Source organism: Raphanus sativus, chromosome 9 (genome assembly GCF_000801105.2).
Source record: "Raphanus sativus cultivar WK10039 chromosome 9, ASM80110v3, whole genome shotgun sequence".
Classification (NCBI taxonomy): domain Eukaryota; kingdom Viridiplantae; phylum Streptophyta; class Magnoliopsida; order Brassicales; family Brassicaceae; genus Raphanus; species Raphanus sativus.
Genome location: NC_079519.1, coordinates 879,584 through 899,834, shown reverse-complemented (window position 1 = coordinate 899,834; position 20,251 = coordinate 879,584). Strand labels below are relative to the sequence as shown.

Below are 20,251 nucleotides of genomic sequence, written 5' to 3'. Positions count from 1 at the left end.
TTCGGAGCTAAACCCTAAACCAGGACTAAACAGTTTGGTCTCTCCGCTCTTGTGCCCTAGTCTAACGGTACAGAGAAAAACAGAGTTTTTTTATGAAACTAAATTTCAACAACTAGGGATAATCTTCAAGGCTTGATCTCTCAGCTCTTGTGCTTCCATTGTATCACAAAGACTTGACCCTTTGGTCTCAGGAAGAAGCAAAACAAATAACCCGAAACCCGACATTGCAAACCCGAAAACCGCGAAAGAGAGTGAAGGAACATGTCTTCCAATAGAAGCAATGAGCGGACAACAAGCTCCTCCAACCACAAGTGCTTGTCTAAGCATCGTCATAGTGCAGTTTCTCACGCATGTAGGGAACATCTCAACGATATAAACCGCCATCAAGTTGAATCCAATCCTCGCACAGAGGAAGGAGACAAGTTCTAAAGCGAAAGCAATCTTTGTTCTACCTAGAAGGCTTAGGACGAAACAGAGCACCCCTGACGCTCCTCCCACTAAGGCATTGACTAGCACAGAGCTTCTTCTGGTGAACCTCTCCAGCAAGATCGGTGTTATGACAAAGGAAGGCAGCTCCACCATTGCGTTTAGGGCTTTGCTTAAGTAGATGTTGAGTTTTATGTATCTGACGGCTAATGGAACTCCGTAGTAAGACATACCTAATCCAAACATTATGATCATAACAAGTACGATTCGTTTGAAAGCCCAGTTTCTGATGAACAAGTCCTTTATCGTGTACCTTGGAGCCTGCTCTAGGGTTTGTTGTTGTTGAGGTAACCGAGAAGAGACCGACTCCAAGTAAGGTCTAGTTTCAGGTGAGATTCTTTTGAGTACTTCAATGGCTTCTTGGTTCCTTCCTTGCAGATGAAGCCAACGAGGAGACTCTAAGGCGAAGAAACAGAGGAAAACACTGTGAACTGCAGCCGGGACCGATGTGCAGAGATAAAGAACTCTCCAAGAAACGTGGCGAGCAAGGTAAGCAATTCCAGAGAGAGACATAAACCCTAGCACAAACAGAGTAAACGGAATCATAGTAGATCTAGGTCTCCACCTTGTGGAAACTCGCTCGCATATCAAAACTAACGCGTATGTACATGTCTGAGAACGCGCGAAACCAACCAAGAACTTCAAGAAAACGTAGCTCCATATGTTGGAGGAGAAGAAGATCGAGATTCCAGTCACTGACATTGTCAAAGTTGATAAGAAAAGCAGTTGCTTGCGTCCCAAGAAACCATCTGGGATCGTGGAAAGCAAAACCCCTCCGACGATGGAACCCATATAGAAAGCAGAGGTGGGGAGAACTCTGAGGAAGGAGCTCGAACACTCAAGATCGAACTCTGAAATGACGGATTTACCCTTGAATCCTTTGTCCCAGTCCCAAGCTGACCTAGGTAGTCCACACATGGTTGTAGTTGTCGGATCGGAGATCGTGTGGTCGAGACAATGCCATGTAGGGTATGCGTCTGTGAAGACGGTGATGAATATCTGCATGGAGTCGAACGTAAAGGCAAGCCCGATAAACATTATCTGTAGAATCTGCCGGAGCCCAAAGTCAGATAAGCTTTGTTCGATGATGGTATCAAACGTCAAAGGCGAAGAAGTATTTTCAGCTTCAAGATGGGTCAACAATGGAGCTGAAGAACTCGACATTGCTGTAGATCTATTCAAGTGAGAGTTGTTATATCAGTATCACATACAATTTGTAAAATTAAAGTCAAGTATATATTTATAGCAAACTTTACCTATCACTATTATTTATCAGTTATGTTTATTTTTCATCACGTCACTAGCAGGGTCTCGTACTGTCACCACCATTGAAAATAACCCCTCCCTGCAATTTTATATTGTAATCATCATGAAATACATCAGCACCAATGAAAATAGTTTCAATAATAAAAGATAACTAGATATTTGACCCGCCCAACCGGGCGGATATTTATTTTATGTTTTTAGTTATTTATTTATTTATAAATGATATATTTATAATATTTAAACATAAATTTAGATTGAAAATTAACATTTGTAGTTATAATAAAAATTAAAAGTTTAAGAAAATATTTTGATATAAATTTTAAATTCCGAATTAAAATAATATAGAGATGGGTCATAATTTTTTCAAATTCTAAAATCTTAGCATTATTAATAAAAAATAAAATAATTTATAAATAAATAAAATATGTAAACATATTTGAAATTAAAATAAATTTGTTAAATAAAAATCGTACGCCATTATTGTTTATTTCTATAGTTTGACTCGTGGCTGTATAAATATTTGCTTTCACTTCAATTTTTTTTCTTTGTTCTAATGATAATATCTATATATATATATATATAAATTAATATGTATTACATAATTGTTAGTATAACATTTTAAAACAAAAAAATTATTTATTACTTTAAATAATTATATTATATGATTTTAGTCGTCTATTATATCACAGTGTATCATATAAAAATCTAATATTTATAACTAATTGGACTTATATTATAAAAGTGTTATACTAACAATTTATAAATAAAATATTTTATATTTTATTTATATGATATATAAATTGATTTTGATGTGTGATTTTTATTTTATTATTTTTATTAATAAGTATTGAAAAATATTTAATGTTAACAAAAAAAATTATAAGGAAATTTATTTTGGTTAAGATTCATTCTATTAAAGAAATCTATTATTTAAATTAGGAAAATACATTAAATACTTAAATCTATCATTTAAATAAGGAAAATACAAAATTCTCTACTATCTTTGTTACCAAACAAAATTTAATTTTTTTAAACTCCTATCCCTATTACCAAACAAAAGCTTAAAGTACTTCTACTTTAATAAGATAGACTAGATCTTAACCCGCCCAACCGGACGGGTATTTATTTTATGTTTTTAGTTTTAATTTATAAATGATATATTTGTAATATTTAAACATAAATTTAGATTAAAAATTAACATTTGTAGTTATAACAAAAATTAAAAGTTTAAAAAAATATTTTGATATAAATTTTAAATTCCTAATTAAAATAATATAGAGATGAGTCATAATTTTTTCCAATTCCAAAATCTTAGCATTCTTAATAACAAATAAAATAATTTATAAATACATAAAATATATAAACATATCTGAAACTAAAATAAATTTGTTAAAAAAAAAATCTTACGCCATTGTTGTTTATTTCTATAGTTTGACCCGTGGCCGTATAAATATTTGCTTTCACTTCAATTTTTTCTTTGTTCTAATGATAATATCTATATATATATGTGTAAATTTTTAATATATATTACATAATTGTTAGTATAACATTTTAAAACAAAATTTTTATTTATTACTTTAAATAATTATTATGTGATTTTAATCGTCTATTATATCACAGTGTATCATATAAAAATCTAATAATTATAACTAATTGGACTTATATTATAAAAGTGTTATACTAACAATTTATAAATAAAATATTTTATATTTTATTTATATGATATATAAATTGATTTTGATGTGTGATTTTTATTTTATTATTTTTATTAATAAATATTGAAAATATTAAATGTTAACAAAAAATCTATTAGGAAATTTATTTTGGTTAAGATTCATTCTATTAAAGAAATCTATTATTTAAATTAGGAAAAAATATTAAATAATTAAATCTATCATTTAAATAAGGAAAAGACAAAATTCTCTACTATCTTTGTTACCAAACAAAATTTTATTTTTTTTAAGACTCCTATCTATGTTACCAAACAAAAGCTTAAACTACTTCTACTTTAATAAGACAGATGCTTTCACTTCAATTGTTTTCTTTGTTCTAATGATAATCTTAACTAATAAAGTAGACTTTTTTTCTCCTTGGGGGAAATTAATACACGTGTCCCCTTGTTATTTAAATGATACGTTTTGGTTTTAATGGTTTTGGTTGGGTTTTCATACATATTACAGGCCCAGCGTTGAAATAAGTTTTTTGATCTCTTTGCCTTCTTCAGACGTTGGAACATCAGCCGATAAAAGTTCCAGAAATCCTAAACGCCGATCATCTCAACATTGCACTCAGATGATGCTCTCTGTTCCTATTTCTTGCCTTTTCAAATACTGTAATAAGTATGTTTTCTACAATTCTCCTCCCAGAATTTACTATTCGATAATAGTTTTTCGTCATCCCTTCTCAATTATAAAGGCAAACAAGGTTTTTTTTTTCTTTATGTAATTTCAGACATAATAGATAATGATTACGAGAGATAAAATCGCCCTCAGTCTCCGAACCTACAGCAAAAGCGAGTTCAATCACCCAAGGATGAAACTCCATCGCTCCAATTGAGTCCGGAAGAGGCTGGAAAAGGAGCAAGGCCCAGCTTTCCCACGGTGAAGCTGAAGGAAACGGTGTAAAGGAGAAAATGATTAAGAAATAAAAAATGGAAGATGAAGCTGAACACGTGGCATTGCAAAGAAAATGGGACCGAAGATTTTACATGATGCCTAGGTACTTATCTCATGATAAAGTCTATGTCTTTTGGTTCTCTGATGATTGTCTTACAAATTTTATGCAAGTAGTATTAGGAAATAGTGAATAAAAAGGAAACAAGATCATTAATACTAATTCGTGATATGGATCTGGTGGCCTTAAGTGTTCAAGTGTATGCCTGCATGATTCTCAGATTTATAATAACCTCTGAGGTTTTTCGGTCTTATATTGTTAACTTGGTCTTTCAGCAAAAGGAAAGACGGAGATAGTTCTCTTTTTTTTGCTGTTTGGCCTTGCATGGAAACGGATGTTATTGAGTTTCTAAGTATTCTCTCTTTGCTTTGTAGATTGAGGGTGAGACATCATATTTGATGTCTGACTTTGGATCGAACACTTTTAACTAATAAACAGTGATGAGCATCTAGATCTTATTGACGACTAAAGTCATCGACAGAATTGGTAAATTTTAAGCTAGATTTGCTACTAAACGGTGATCTTTAATATTTTTTAAGGGTCGAAATTAGGATACTATTTTCTGCAACCTTACACCAACTTGACAGTTTTTTTGCGTTTCAGCTGGAGTTACACTTTGTCGTGTACATAGATGGCTGAGCTGAAACGCAAAAAAACTGATTGACCTAAACCAGTTGATGATATCTCTGCACTTGAGAAGTTTCTTCAGGAACAAATCAAAGTCGGCGGCAAACCCGGAGCTCTTGGTGACTCTGTTCCATTACGCGAGACAAAGGCAAGATCACGTTAACGTCACCACCGAGTTCAACTTCTCCAAACGTTAACATGATGTTCATTTCGAGTTAATTCAAGTATCTGACCAGAAAGTTATTGAGAAAGTAAAATTTCCGTGATTGGCTTTCCGTGATTGCGTTGAACAAAGACAAGGATCGGTAAGACCTACGATACTTAAACATGTACGAGCTAAATATTTAAACCTACATAATGAGTTTCCTTTCTTAGTTTTCTTGCAGTGATCAGGAACAAGTGCAGAACGTTCTTTCTCTGTTTACTTAAAAGAATAAGCTAGATCTGTTTGAGAAGTTGCAGAAGAAAAAAAAGTTTTCCATGATGCATAAAGAGAGAAGAGCAGCAACTACTAGCTTACCAATCTCCATGTATTGTCACAAGAACTATAAAATCAGCGCAGTCTAGGACGCTTGCTTGGTTCCGTAAGCGGATGTTAGTCTCAGGTTCCGGCCCTGTAGGGATTGATATGCAACCAGTTGGGGTAGCCATTTTTGTAGAGTTACTGCTACATAAATTGTGAGGCAAGCGGTTGAAGAGCTGCTCTTCATCTTTGACTCAGTGTTTGTCATGGAGAATGAAAACTCATGTTTAGTTGGATGTGGTGAGTCTCTGGTTGCTTCAGTCTTATGTTGAGAGGAAGCATTGGTCTGAGTTTTGTTTGTTTCACATTTTTTACTTTACTTTAAATATTATCTTTGGCTGATTGAATAAAGTGTATAAAAGTATCATATAACATTAATTTCTGGTTTGAGGTGAAAATATAATAGAAAACTTATGGATTCAGGCAAATATATCATAGAAAACTTATGGATTTCCAGAACAACTTCTCACTGGGAGCAGGATGTAAGTATGTAACACAAATTTGTCCTCACCATTCTTACTAATGATGATATATCTCTCGATTTGGTTAATTATATGTGCTACATGTTGTTACAATGCGTTTTTAAGTTATCTGTAGCAGTTTGACTTTCCATGACCATAATTCGTACACTTCCTTTATCTTTATTGACATGTATGCTATTCATTATGATCTCTTTTTTCTTCTCAAAACAATTTGATCATTTTTGACATATGAATTCATTTTGATCGTATAGATTGTAATATCAGTGGAGTTAGCTTTTACCAACGAACTCTTTCTAAACCAAATTAAACGATAGGAATTAAATCAAATCTACATTCATAGATACAATAATCATTTTTAAAACCATTAAAGTCCAGATATTTTCTCTTTTTGAGCAGAAGCAAATCGAGTTGTAAAGAACAGAAGATTTTTTTTTTTTTTGAAAAAAGAGTTTTTTTTTCGTTGTTGCTAAAACAGAGCAAAAGAAGAAATATTAATAATAAAATAAGTTTTAAGCTAAGATTAGCAAATCGAAAGTAAAATGCATTATTCTTAGCACATTACTAGATTACATTCACTTCACTTCACAATAAGAAATTATTACTTTTAATAACATCCTCTTCACAATAAAATTCAAAATGAGTTATGGTTTGTTTTATGCGTTGGAACATCTATGAATGCCGCAGCAAATTTTGAACCAATAAAATTAATATGTTACTAATATATTATACGAAAATCTTGATATATAAAGACTAGAGGGGGTAGAAAATGGTCACTGACTTTAAATAGAAAACTGGTTAATAACCTGAAAATAACAACTAAAATCATCTGATTTTAAATAATGATGCAAAATAAACGATAAATAAAGAAGACATGTTATCTAACTAACAATAATTTATCAAATTTAAGACTTTAGGTATGTTAAATATCATATCTCGATATTATATGTAAAAATTATATACAACATGTAAAAATATTTAAGTTTTTTAAAGTTTATAAAACTACATAAATTATGTATCAAAGTAATCAAATAATATCAAAAAACCGGCGCGTAGCGCCGGCAAACCCCTAGTATCTATATATATATATGTGTGTAAATTTTTAATATGTATTACATAATTGTTAGTATAACATTTTAAAATAAAATTTTTATTTATTACTTTAAATAATTATATTATGTGATTTTAATCGTCTATTATATCACAGTGTATCATATAAAAATCTAATATTTATAACTAATAGGACTTATATTATAAAAGTGTTATACTAACAATTTATAAATAAAATATTTTATATTTTATTTATATGATATATAAATTGATTTTGATGTGTGATTTTTATTTTATTATTTTATTAATAAATATTGAAAAATATTAAATGTTAACAAAAAAATCTATTAGGAAATTTATTTTGGTTAAGATTCATTCTATTAAAGAAATCTATTATTTAAATTATGAAAATAAATTAAATAATTAAATCTATCATTTAAATAAAGAAAATACAAAATTCTCTAATATCTTTGTTACCAAACAAAATTTAATTTTTTTAAAGACTCCTAATTTCTGTTACCAAACAAAAGCTTAAAGTAATTCTAATTTAATAAGATAGATAGATCTTCTTATTTTTAACGCAAAGATAATAGATCTTTTAACAGGAAGATAGTGTTATTATTTCACTTAATCTTCTTCAAACTCATTAGCCTAATCACCAAAATGTACACACACAATACTAATCAGCTCAAGAGATTGTGTGATCTGTGATGGTTGTCTGAATCAGAGATCACAAGAATCTCAAATGTCGCATTTAATGATCCGTTACCTACAAGGCTAGAGTGCTAGACAAATCAAGTGAAGCATATTAATGCAGGTAACAATCACACCGACCGATTCACATGTATATATGAATACGTATTTATGTATATGACCCCCATAATGGCTTGTTAAGCCCATTGACAGTTACCTCAAATTTAAAGCAACAAAGCACGTTACTCATTACTGTGTTACGTCGATGCTCTCTCTGTTTTGGCCGATGTTTATCTCTGTTTTTTTTTTGTGATAGTCCATTTTATTTTCTGAAATAATGATCGAAATGGTTCGATTTATTAAGATATAATATTTTTAGGTTTCACTTTCACATATAAAAATACACACAAAAACTATACTTTTAGCAACTACTACTGCTAGTCTCCATGGCTTGTTCCCTCTGCTCTTGTGCTTCCATTGTATCACAAAGACTTGCACCTTTGGTCTCAGGAAGAAACAAAGTAAAAAGTCCGAGGCCCAACACCGTAAAACCAAAAACCGCAAAAGAGAGCGACGGAACATTTCTTCCGACAGAAGCAATGATTGGACAAGCAGCTCCTCCGAGTACAAGGGATAGTCTAAGCATCGTTGTCGCAAAGTTCCTCACGGATGTTGGATACATCTCAATCATATAAACCGCCATCAAGTTGAACCCGATCCTAGCGCAGAAGAAAGAACCAAGTTCAAATACAAAAGCAATGTTCGTTAGGCCTAAAAGCGTCAGGACGAAACAGAACACTGCTAATGCTCCTCCGACCAAGCAGTTGGCGAGCACAGAGCTTCTCCTGTTGAACTTCTCTAGCAAGATTGGTGCGATGACAAAGGTTGGTAACTCCACCGCTGCGTTTAGGGCTTCGCTTAAAGGTCTGTTCGTTTGGTAGCCGCAGGTATCTGCGTCTGCGGCTGCGGCATTCTTTTTCAAAAAATGTTGTCCGTTTGATTGACGCAGGTGCCAGCGTCTAAACGCCGCGTTTGACGCCGTGTTCTGCGTCTAACGCCATAAAATTCAGCGGTCGCGACATAAACTCTGCGTCTATTTAACCTAATTACAATTTTGCCCTTAACATAATTCAGTATTTACAAGAAATGCCAAACCTAATAGCCGCAGACGCAGGTTTCCATTTTGACGTTGACGCAGCTCCTCTCCATCTCTCTCGATCTCGATCTCTCTCTACACGAGCCCTCTATCGAGCTCTCTCATCTCCGGCTCGAGCTCTCTCTTCGCCGATACAGACCATGAGCTCTCTCATCTCTGGCTCGAGCTCTTTAGTTTCAGACGAAGAATACGAGCTCTCTCATCTCCGCCGCAAACCTTGAGCTCTCTCATCTCTGGGCTGATAACGAGTTCTCTCTCATCTTCTCCGATTTGGGTTTCAAGCATTGTTGAGGTAACTAAGCCAAGAAGAAGCTGTTTTTGTGTTTCATGAGTTTTTGAGAATGGGTTTTGGATCGGTTGGGGATCCAAGAGAATGCTTTTGTTCTTTGTGAAATTTATTGGTCTATGAGTTTGTTTGATGTGCATCAGTAGCTATTTGTATTAAGAGTTGTGACTAATCTTCACCTCAAGTTTCTGGTGATTATCATCTGTTTTAATACGTTTCCTGTGATTACTTTGGTCTATAGTTCCGATGAGTATCTGTAGCTGTTTGAGGTTTAGACTGATGCGAGTATTTTTGCAATTTAGGTATCTGGTGATGCTATAATGCGACTTAAGTTTTGATTCTGTGGTTCACTCTTTGCAGACACAAATGTAGACATGTATGTTTTGATTGTGGTTTTCTGTCTAATGAACGTTCTGACTTTGTTGAAAGTTCTCTGAAACAATCTGTCTGAAGCATTAGTTCTTGATACTTGTAATTAGTTAATTGTTGCCTCATTCTTGTTATATAACATTCTCGGTTTTCTTGTTTATAGCTGGACAGTAACGGCGCCCAAGGAATCGTCTCTCAGTTCTTGTCTCAGGCTCTCTCAGGCTTCTCTATAGCATCTCCGGCTCTGTCTGTGTGTCTCAAGCTCTCCTAAGCTTTGTCTGTCTTTCACTCTCTCGTAAGTTCCTCTTTGAGTTATATGTGCTGTGTTTTTTATCCTTGTAACATAGGTTTCTCTAGCTTTGTGGGTTTCATTTGTGTACATCTACTTGTGTTTGTGTTTGCGGTAGTGTTGAGTAAAAAGTATCAGACTTTTCATGACTCTTCTCTTTCCTCTTGTTATCATATTCCACAGGTCTTCAGTTTACTCAAGTGTATATCATACACAAGCGCTCGCTCTCTCTCCCGATCTCCCGATCTCTCATTCAAGCTCTCCCAAGCTCTCCCAGTGTAGGAAAAAAATGGAGACTTTGAGAAACCCTTTAAGCTTAAAAGCAAAAGTGAAGAAGGAGAAGAAACTCACTGTCTGATGCATCAGTGGCTCCATGGATGAAGCTAAGCTCGAATCCTACAATGCAGACTGTAAACAGAGACACCACAACCACCCACTTCTCCATCATCTTCTTCTTCCCCTTTCTCTTTCTCTCTACTTGCCAAAACTCTATGGTCTCGTGACAAAGAAAGGAAAAAGAAATTTAGAAACGTTTGTGTTTGTTTGTTTTTTATTTAAAATATAATATTTTTTGGAAAGTAAAGTTTTTCTTGACTGGATTCTACAAAGAAAAGCTGTCGAGCATACTTGAAAATCCAAAAAATATTATTACTTTCATTTCACAAATACAAAAAATTGACATATTTTTTTTTGTTTATTACGTAAAATGTTGTTTTAGAATTTTAATACACAATTTAAATATTATATCTATGTTTAAATTTAAATTTAATATTATTCTAATATTGCAACTATACTTAATTATTAGAGGGATTAATGATTTTTTTTAAATAATCAACTGTAAGATAAAGAAATATAATTATTAATAGTCAAATTTAATTTGTTTTTAATAAAGTAAATAATATTTTTTTTATCAACCAACTTAATTTCATGTTTCTTTTATCTGTAACACATATTTGCCTTATTTGTTTGAAGTGCTAATTTCGAAAATTAAATGTATGATTTTATCATATTTACTTCAATATAATTTTTTTAATATGATTGATTATGATTATAAAATATTTTGATGTATTATTTTTATTTTTATTTAGCTTATGATTTATGACATCAAATATTTTTATATTTGACCAAAAATTTATTACCAATTAAACATAATATTCTTATGGATGTAAATATATTTAAACTACATTTTATTTATTTAAAATACAATTTTACAAATTTTTAAAAATAAAAAATGAATAAATGAAAATAGTCGCAGCGTCAATCAAACGAACAACCCAAAACAGTGTCATGCGTCTGCGTCATGCGGCTGCGTCAATTTCCTGCGTCTTCGAAACGAACAACAATCAGCGTCGGCGTCGGCGTCGGCGTCAGCGTCGGCGGCAACCAAACGAACATCAGATAAACGAGTTTGACGCAGCCGCTGACGCTGACGCCGACGCCGATACTGACGCTGAAACCGACGGCAACCAAACGAACAGGGCTTAAGTAGATATTCACGTCTATGTCTCTAACCGCTAAGGGAACTCCGTAATACATCATTCCTAACCCGAACATTATGGTCATAACGACCAAGATTCTTCTAAAAGCCCATTTTCTGATGAACAAGTCCTTGATCGAGCTGCTTGGAGTGTTTTCCACGTCATCTTTTGAAGGTAACCTAGAAGACACTGATTCCAAGTAACCTATGTTTGCAGGTGAAATCTTTTTGAGCACTTCGATGGCTTCCTCGTTGTTTCCTTGCACATGAAGCCAACGAGGAGACTCTAGGGCGAAGAAATAGATGAAAACACTGTGGATAGCTGCTGGAACGGATGTGCAGAGATAGAGGACTCTCCAAGAAACGTGTCTAACAAGGTAGGCTATTCCAGACAAGGACATGAACCCTAACACAAAGAGAGTAAAAGGAATCATAGCAACTCGCGGTCTCCATCTGGTGGAAACTCGCTCGCCTATTAGATTGAACGCGTACGTACAAATCTGTGAACGCGCAAATCCGATGATGAACTTTAAGGAAACGTAGATCCGTATGTTGGTTGAGAAGAAGATTGAGATTCCAGTGAATGACATCGCTAGAGCTGTGAATAAAAGTAGTTGCTTCCTACCCAAGAAACTGTCTGGGATCATAGCCATGAAAACCCCTCCAGCGATAGAACCCATGTAGAAAGCAGACGTGGGGAGACCTCTGAGGAAAGAGCTCGAGCACTCGAGTTCGAACTCTGAGATGACGGTTTTACCCTTGAACCCGCCGTCCCATTCCCAGGCTGACCGGGGAAGTTGACAGATGTCGGTGGTTGCCGGAGTGCAAACCGTGTGGTCGAGACAGTGCCAGGTGGGATATGCGTCTGTGAAGACTGTGATGAATACCTGCTGCGCATCGAAGCTGAAGGCAAGCCCCACAAGAAGTATCTGTAGGAACTGAGAGAACCCTAAATCAGATAAGCTCTGTTCGAAAATCTTGTCGAAGGTCAAAGGTTGAGAAGTGTCTTCGTCTTCGATGTGGGTCAACAGTGCTGATGAATCCTCCATTGTTTTTCTCTCTTCAGTTGACTTTTCTCTATGAGGCTGTGAGAATTATTACACGAATGACAGACAATCAACCACTACCTGGCCGTTAATTATATAATCTTGGAATTATAAGGTTTGTTTGGTCATATCTGTAATAGATTGTTTGGTCAAAGACTCAAAAGATCGTGTGATTTTTAGTGATTTGTATGTGTATTATCTTTTTAATAGTTTTTCAGACCAATAATTGAAGCATGTGGGTGAAAAATACTCCCTCTATTTTCAAAAGATAGATTTTCTACACAAAATGATTAAAAAATTAGTAATTAAAATTAATAAATTATATACTTTAAAAAAGATTAGTTGGTAACATTAAAATTGATTGAATATCAATGGCTGATAGTTAATAAAAATGTATAATAAAAAATAAATAATAAATTTAATTATAAACATTTATTATATTTTCATCTTGACTAGTTATGCATGTGTGCTCTCTTTACTTAGACAATGATTAACCTCGGTTTTTTAGTTGAGATTCTTAGTTTCGGTTAAAAGACGTTTCTTAGTTTTTTAGATTTATCCAAGAAAAATGAAAAATCGTCTCTTAAATAAGAGCCGTCTTTTAACCAAAAAGTGTAAAATATATATATCAAATCATGAGTTAAGGAGACTGGGGTTAATATGCTCTTAAGTCCACACGACATACTTATTCATCAATATGTAAATGTACGTGTTTATAATAAATTCATATCCGGGCCTAGTCCTGGGCATTCGGGTGTTCGGTTCGATTTCTGGTAGAAACCATTCGGTTTCGGGTATATCGGATATATCATTACTATACACAATCGATACTTATGAGATTTCGGTTCGGTTCTACTTCGGTTTCAGGTCGGTTTCGGATATCCGTTTAATATGTGAATCAAATATTTATAGATAAAATATTTTAGTTAACATGTTAATCTAAGTGGTCTACTGGTTACATACTTGTATAATCGTCACTCCAAACAAAGTTCGAGTTTTTTTTTAACGCTGTGTTTTCATTCAATCAAATAAAGTTTCAGAGTTTACAACCCATAATGGGAGCAAACAAACCAGACGAAATGCCGGTTAAGACACTGCTGCCATGAAAAAAAAAACAGAATGAAAACAACATAGGAAAGAAAAAAAACAAAACTAGACACCACCAATAGGCAGCATTCCAAGACGTCTCATCCAAATAGGGAGAAAAGGATAATAGGTCATCCCACTGCAGACTGTGGCAAAGAGTAAGACAATGATACCACATACCCCTTCGAGCTGAGAAGAGGTTAGGTCGTTGCTGCTTCTTGAACAAGCAAGTGGACGAGTCAAAAGGATTTCCTGAATCAACAGACTACTACGACTTCTGTGAAAGTCCTTGATAATTTATAAGGCAAACAGATGATGCAGTCATATTCTTTTCACACCTAACATGTTCCACTCTCCAGTCTTCGAAGTCCGTAAAACTCTGGAGGTCCTGAAGAGCGAGAGTATCAATGGAAGGGAGGGTAAAAGACGTTTGATTTGAACTTAAGGGATGAATGAAAATTCATGAGTTAAAATCATGAAAGCTGCAAACTCTGCTTTTATCCACATTAGTGGCTTGAGAAGAGCGCAACAGGGTTGGAGTCCAAGTGATGAATCCTCTAAAACACCGACTTAGGAAGCATATAGCACAGAGGATAAACAAGAAGCCACTGTGAAGAAATTAGCTCCCCCACCGTCAAACCCGAAAAGAGATCTGACGAACAAGTGAACAAACCGAGAAAAAAACGCTGCAGTAACCAGCATGACGAACCATCGAACTAACCAAAGGATAGAGAAACAGAACAGCAACACCATCTCCACTTGAAACACACATAATCAGAGAGGAACAAAAACCTACCGTCGATTTAAAAGATCCGGATCTCCAACAGTAGTTCAAGATAGAAGATGAACGGTTCAGAGCCGGTCTCAGACAAGCTTTGACGAAGAATAACAAATAACAAGAAGAATGGAGACCAGCTCCGATGCTATCGAAGCCACCGGAGCTGGTCTCAGACAAGCTTTGACGCGCTCTAGGGTTTTCAACGTAGTTTTAGAGTTTCTTTAGAGTCGATAAGTTCGAGTTTTTAAGATGTCAATTTTATAAGTATTTACTCTATTTTAATATAAAATACCATATATATTTATAATATAAGAGAGTAGATGAAAGATAATGTGATCTCGTGGTAACAATGTTCTCACCTTTCCTATCCAATTCAGGTTCGAGTAGTATTGATGGCATTTTAACTTATAGCAGAAAAGTTAAACTATATTCGGATATCCATTCGGTCTTTGGTTTGATTTTGGTTCGATTCCGGTTTTTCGGATATAAAAATATAGGAACCATTCGGGTATTTTCAGATTTCGGTCCGGTTTCGGTTCGGTTTTGGTTCGGTTTTTCGGATCCGTTTTTTTTGCCCAGGGCTATCTTGGCCGCTAAGGAGATTAACGCCCAGTAAGAAGTTTAGGTCAAACTTAAAATGAAATCACACGTGGTTCACGACATTTTCTGCTTCCACTTGGTGTATAAAATAGGTGAAACTTGACCTCTAACGTCTCGCCAAGAAAAGAATAATGAAAGGTGACAATCAAAATGAATAATGAAATCAATCTTGGCTTATAAGATTATCCATCTACATCTACCGCCACCATTTTCACTAGCTAGTGACGTGCCACCTTGTGTTGAATGCAATGTATATTCTTCTCTTTTTTTATAATGTAATTATGCAATGTATATTCAATACACATGAAATTATGACATGTAATTAATTTATTTATTGGGGTTTCTATAGTTATTTATTTAATTTCTAGGTCATGAATCTGTTGATTACTAAATTATAATGCATTTCCAAATATTTTTGTACAATTATATAAATATTCTAGGGAAATATATATTGTGGTCACTATTTTTGTTTCTCATTATGAATTTAAGCATGATGGAATGAATCCCAAGACATCCAGACAATAAAAGGAGAAAGAAAAAGGATTAAAACTTGTATGCGACTATCTTTTTTACATGAGACCTTTATCAAAAGACACAACCTTATCTGATATAAAAACACTAAATTTCCATTAATCAACAGTAATATCACTGGGGTGTGGTGTCATTTTCCAAGAAAGATTACACCTAGAGATCATACTTACAATTAAATTAAAGGATTAGCATAGAAATCGTTGAAAGAACAAGGCAAAGATCATATGTTAAAATGATTATAACAATTCAAATTGAAAGGACCAAAAAAGTGTGTGATCAAAAGACTCAAAAGGAGAGCCCATAGTGTACAAAAAGAAGCTGCACGGATCGGATCTATTCACATGACATACTGATTTTATTCCATGTTATTAGTCGCTGTTCTACATTCCTTTCCACGTATATATATTTGTAACTGGTTATCTCTTCAAGGTAGAAAAGTATTTGATGAAAAAATAAAATTTTTTTTTGACAAAATGAAAAAAGATTTTATAGAACTATTTTGAAGCATAATGAACTCTTACTGTATACACTTATACCATAACGGGGAAAAATGTAGAATTAATAATGAAAAGAATACTTCATGAATTCTTCAATGATTAGTTAAATAATTAGAGAGTTAGAAAATTTTCCAAAATAATTTTGTGATTGTCGTCAATATTCGAGGAATTTAAATGGTTAAGCGTCTGGGACCCGCTGGACTGATACAATGTCCCTTTTGTCTATCCATCTCTCTCTCTCTACAAGCTACATACTTATATATAAATATACCAATAATTTTCTCTTTGTAGTACAAAAACCATTCTAATAGATATTCGAACCCAAAAAAACAGCTGAAACAACCACACTCATCATTATCATCATCACTCTTTGGTATCATTAGATCATAATGAGCAACTCAAAATCATACTGGAGGAAGCAAAGATGGGGAACGCCTCCACAAATGCTAACGCCATTGATGGAAGGACCAGATCCAGACATGCAAGATGAAAGAGCCAAAAAGGAGAGCTCATGGGAAGCCATCAGAGAATGGTTTAAGGTTCACAAAGGTATTTCTGGCAACATGTCTTCTCCCTCCGTACAACCACATTGCAACAGTTATGACGTCGCGGCCAAGGGACAAGATGTGAGGCTCTTGCTCGGCGTCTTAGGCTGTCCTCTTGCTCCAATCTCCGTTGTCGGCTCCGATCTACTACCCGATGACCCTCTTCTTGGCTGTTTCCAAATCAAGAATGTCCCATTTGTGAGTATTATTACTATCTAATTTTTCTTTTAGACCTTTTTTGTTGGGTTATATATATGAATAATGTCTTGACTTTGATTTTAACTGCAAATTTTTTTGTCTGTTTCTTGATTTATTATTTTTCTTAAAAGAAATTATAACACAAACTGTTATAAGTCAATTGATCGATTGATATAACTCTTGTTAATCATAGTTATAAGTTTTTGGAACAGCTGGATAATGGATTACATTTAAGTTATCATTTAAATTTGAAAGTCGTTTAAGTTGTTAATCTTCAGATAACAAGATTGATTAGTTAAAAAGATTTGCTACTTTTTTTTTTGTTTTTAGATCCCAGACCAAAGTCCAAACTAATACCCAAGTTATCAAATAAATCATTCACAATAATAATTTTTTTTTTGAGAAAGAACAGTAATTATTTTGGTCGTTGATTATGAAAATTAGTAAGTATAACGTTAGGTATCAAATAAATCATTCACAATATTTGTTTACTAATTATCCGTATTATTATATAGGAGACGTCGACGGCGCATTACATAATACAACAATACTTAGCGGCAACGGGATGTCTAAAGCGAGCTAAGGCGGCCAAAAACATGTACGCAACGGGGATAATGAAAATGAGTTGCTGCGAGACGGAGATCGCCGCTGGAAAAAGTGTTAAGACACTCGGTGGCGGCGGAAATGGTCGGAGCGGAGACAGTGGTTGCTTTGTACTGTGGCAGATGCACCCTGGGATGTGGTCTCTGGAGCTTGTTCTCGGTGGAACTAAACTCATATCCGGCTCCGATGGTAAAACCGTGTGGCGCCATACGCCATGGCTAGGTACTCACGCCGCTAAAGGCCCTCAACGTCCACTTCGTCGACTCATCCAGGTAATGTATTTACTTTTGATAATACAATTTCATACTCAAGTATATATGACGTCATAAAGATTGTTGAAGAGATAAAGAAGTGGAAGGAAAAGAGTAGTCATTGTCCAATAAGAAACGAAAGCTAACAAAAATATACTATAAACCTGACAAGTGATGGAGAAGCTGTCTCCTTCTTTACTTGCTTTCTTTTGAAACTTCAAAATCAAACATAGCCCCACAACATTACCCACTCTTGACTCTCCCACCACCACACGTGCTTTGTACTTTTCTGTCACGTGACGTCATTTGTTTTGATTGCTTGTATCTAAGGCTTGCTTACTATATATCTATATGGTGAAATGTTTTGCTAATGGTTTCGGATTTAGTTCCATTTTTAGTAAGTATGAGGTTTATTTCCCATATTATGGTTGGAGTTATATACATAACTACATTCTCTTTTTTCTTTTTCTATACGCGCGTAAAGAAAGTAATGAACTACAGTTGTGTCAGTAAGGACGCTTTGCTAGGTAGCTGTGTACAATTATTGGTTAGAGATGTATAGAGTGTACTATTATGCATGTGTATGCTCCATATCTATGTATATATATTTAATCATTGTGCTTCATCATGAATACGATCTTTCACTAATTTAATTTCAAAGTGGAGAACTTCTTGGGATTATCAAAGTTTGTCTTTCGACTTTATCTTTTCTCTTTTCTTTAAAATCTTTTGCTTTATAGTTCTTGTCGTTCAGACTCCAACGAATATGTGTCGGAAGCATTTTTCCTTTGGTGTAAGAAATTGAGAGTTTTTTATTCTGTCTTAATATATAAAATATTAAGATTTGCATTTCATTTTACTTAATAATTTAACTGGGTTACAGGGCTTGGACCCAAAAACAACAGCAGGCCTATTCGCAAAGGCCCAATGCTTAGGCGAGAGAAGGATCGGAGACGATGACTGTTTCGTACTCAAAGTATCCGCCGATCGCGACTCACTGATCGAGCGTAACGACGCCGGAGCTCCGGCGGAGGTTATACGCCACGCGCTGTACGGATACTTCTGCCAGAAGAGCGGTCTGCTGATCTATCTGGAGGATTCGCACCTCACCAGAGTCACGACGATCTCGCCGGAAGACGAGGCGGTTTACTGGGAGACGACGATCGGAAGCAGCATCGGAGATTACCGCGACGTTGACGGAGTCGCCGTGGCTCACTGCGGACGTGCCGTCGCGACGGTGTTTAGATTCGGAGAGACGTCGTTGCAGTATAGTAGGACGAGGATGGAGGAGGTGTGGAGGATAGACGACGTCGTATTCGATGTGCCTGGACTTTCGTTGGATTCGTTTATTCCTCCCGCCGATATATTTGAAGACGATAACAATAATTCTCCTGTTTACAGCAATGTGAATTCCCGATAAAATGTGAGACTAATTTAATAACTAAAGACTATTTATTGGCGGGTTAATTAGTTGATGGTATAATGTGACTTTTGTTTTTGTATATTTATCGAGAAGTTTAATGTTTGGTTTGGGCTTTATATGAAACTAGATCATCACCCGCTCGGTCGACCGAGCGGAAGTAAATTGTTTTTTATCTTTGTTTTTACTAAATGTTATACATGATCGCAATGTGTATTAATATAAATTTTGATAAATAACAATGTGTACTAATGTGTTTAAATAAGCAATATGTTTAATTACTAAATTTGATTTTTAAAATTTATGATAACGTAAAGTAGATTTTTTTCTATATTATTTAAAATATATAGTGCTATATATTTTGTATTTTCAACATTTATCATACAAAATTTACATTGGGATATTATTTATATGAAAATATGTGTAACATAATATATTTATATATTATATAAACATATGCACATCCGCACGGGTTTCATTTTTAAAATGTATTCTATATTGTTTAGTTTTATGTAGTATCAAGTTTGTATAATTCAATTTTGTGTTTAAAGAACAATATCAAAACTGTCTTTCGTATGTAAAAATAACACTTTGCAAGCGCGAATTGTGTCTTTTTATTGTAACACAAAATTTTATATAAAACACGTTTTTTTGTACATTACGAAATTTAATTTTTCAAAATAATTATTATGTAATTTCAAAGTGAATTTTATCTCCCGAGGTCTAATATATTTTGTGCGTAATGGTTCAAAGCATTTTCGATATATATTATATTTCAGTTTGGTTTGTTTTTAGTATTATTGTATAAGTATAATACTATACAATATTACTATATTCTAAACAATATACGAAGCTATGTGTTATTTGTTTTAGAAAGTAGATTAGGCCCAACGTAGTTATAAGAATAGTCATATCTTTATGTATGTGTCTATGACTTATCTACCTAATATTATTCGTACTAATAAAATTAATATGGCCAATGAAAGTATACTGATCAATTTAAAATGAATTGTATAGGGTAATTATAGAACGATTAATATTTTTAGTATTCTTAGTATATATCTTATTTAAATCGACATGTAATAAATGTAAAAATCATATATGGAATATGGACAAAAAGAAGAACTGTATTTAAAGAAATAAACCAATGCAAAGTTAGACTATGGTACGTATTATATATAAAGAATGAGATATTTAATTTAAATATATGAGGTCCACTTTTAAAAATCCACATAGAAAAAGTTGTAATGTTCATATTTTAATAAGATAGACTAGAGTAATTTTCTTTTTGTCAACAACTAGAGTAATATTATATGAAAATA

The 20,251-nt window shown here is 34.0% G+C and overlaps 3 protein-coding genes and 1 long non-coding RNA gene across 6 annotated transcripts; 2 read left to right on the top strand and 2 right to left on the bottom strand.

The window, feature by feature from the left end:
- Positions 1–103: 103 nt before the first annotated feature.
- On the bottom strand, positions 104–1,825 carry LOC108828258 (organic cation/carnitine transporter 5). The gene is made up of 2 exons (XM_018601888.2): positions 1,743–1,825; positions 104–1,660 (listed from the first exon to the last, which is right to left on the bottom strand). The coding sequence occupies exon 2, from the start codon at positions 1,648–1,650 to the stop codon at positions 106–108; it is 1,545 nt and encodes a 514-aa protein (XP_018457390.1). The 5' UTR covers positions 1,651–1,660; positions 1,743–1,825; the 3' UTR covers positions 104–105.
- A 2,108-nt stretch (positions 1,826–3,933) lies between these two features.
- LOC108825709 (uncharacterized) lies at positions 3,934–5,993 on the top strand. Of its 3 annotated transcripts, none has more exons than XR_001945277.2 (5): positions 3,934–4,091; positions 4,204–4,470; positions 4,800–4,911; positions 5,029–5,357; positions 5,428–5,993. It is a non-coding gene; the product is annotated as an uncharacterized LOC108825709 (long non-coding RNA). The 3 variants fall into 3 exon arrangements; XR_001945278.2 differs by having other exon boundaries at positions 5,013–5,357; XR_001945276.2 differs by having other exon boundaries at positions 4,800–5,357.
- A 4,153-nt stretch (positions 5,994–10,146) lies between these two features.
- Positions 10,147–12,423, bottom strand: LOC108824466 (organic cation/carnitine transporter 5-like). The gene is made up of 2 exons (XM_056994152.1): positions 11,323–12,423; positions 10,147–10,293 (listed from the first exon to the last, which is right to left on the bottom strand). The coding sequence occupies exons 1-2, from the start codon at positions 12,421–12,423 to the stop codon at positions 10,147–10,149; spliced, it is 1,248 nt and encodes a 415-aa protein (XP_056850132.1).
- Positions 12,424–16,195: 3,772 nt separating this feature from the next.
- Positions 16,196–19,055, top strand: LOC108823761 (uncharacterized). The gene is made up of 3 exons (XM_018597041.2): positions 16,196–16,655; positions 17,171–17,530; positions 18,393–19,055. Exons 1-3 carry the CDS (start codon positions 16,302–16,304, stop codon positions 18,927–18,929), a joined length of 1,251 nt encoding a protein of 416 aa, XP_018452543.1. The 5' UTR covers positions 16,196–16,301; the 3' UTR covers positions 18,930–19,055.
- Positions 19,056–20,251: the final 1,196 nt, after the last annotated feature.

Bases quoted from the DNA above. Each gene is read 5' to 3' on its own strand.
- LOC108828258 (XM_018601888.2), bottom strand. From the start codon at position 1,650: ATGTCGAGTTCTTCAGCTCCATTGTTGACCCATCTTGAAGCTGAAAAT.
- LOC108824466 (XM_056994152.1), bottom strand. From the start codon at position 12,423: ATGGAGGATTCATCAGCACTGTTGACCCACATCGAAGACGAAGACACT. The intron at 10,294-11,322 runs GTCAGCGGCTGC...TCTGCATTGTAG, and splicing joins GTATCGGCGTCGGCGTCAGC to GATTCGAGCTTAGCTTCATC.
- LOC108823761 (XM_018597041.2), top strand. From the start codon at position 16,302: ATGAGCAACTCAAAATCATACTGGAGGAAGCAAAGATGGGGAACGCCT. The intron at 16,656-17,170 runs GTGAGTATTATT...ATTATTATATAG, and splicing joins AAATCAAGAATGTCCCATTT to GAGACGTCGACGGCGCATTA. The intron at 17,531-18,392 runs GTAATGTATTTA...ACTGGGTTACAG, and splicing joins CACTTCGTCGACTCATCCAG to GGCTTGGACCCAAAAACAAC.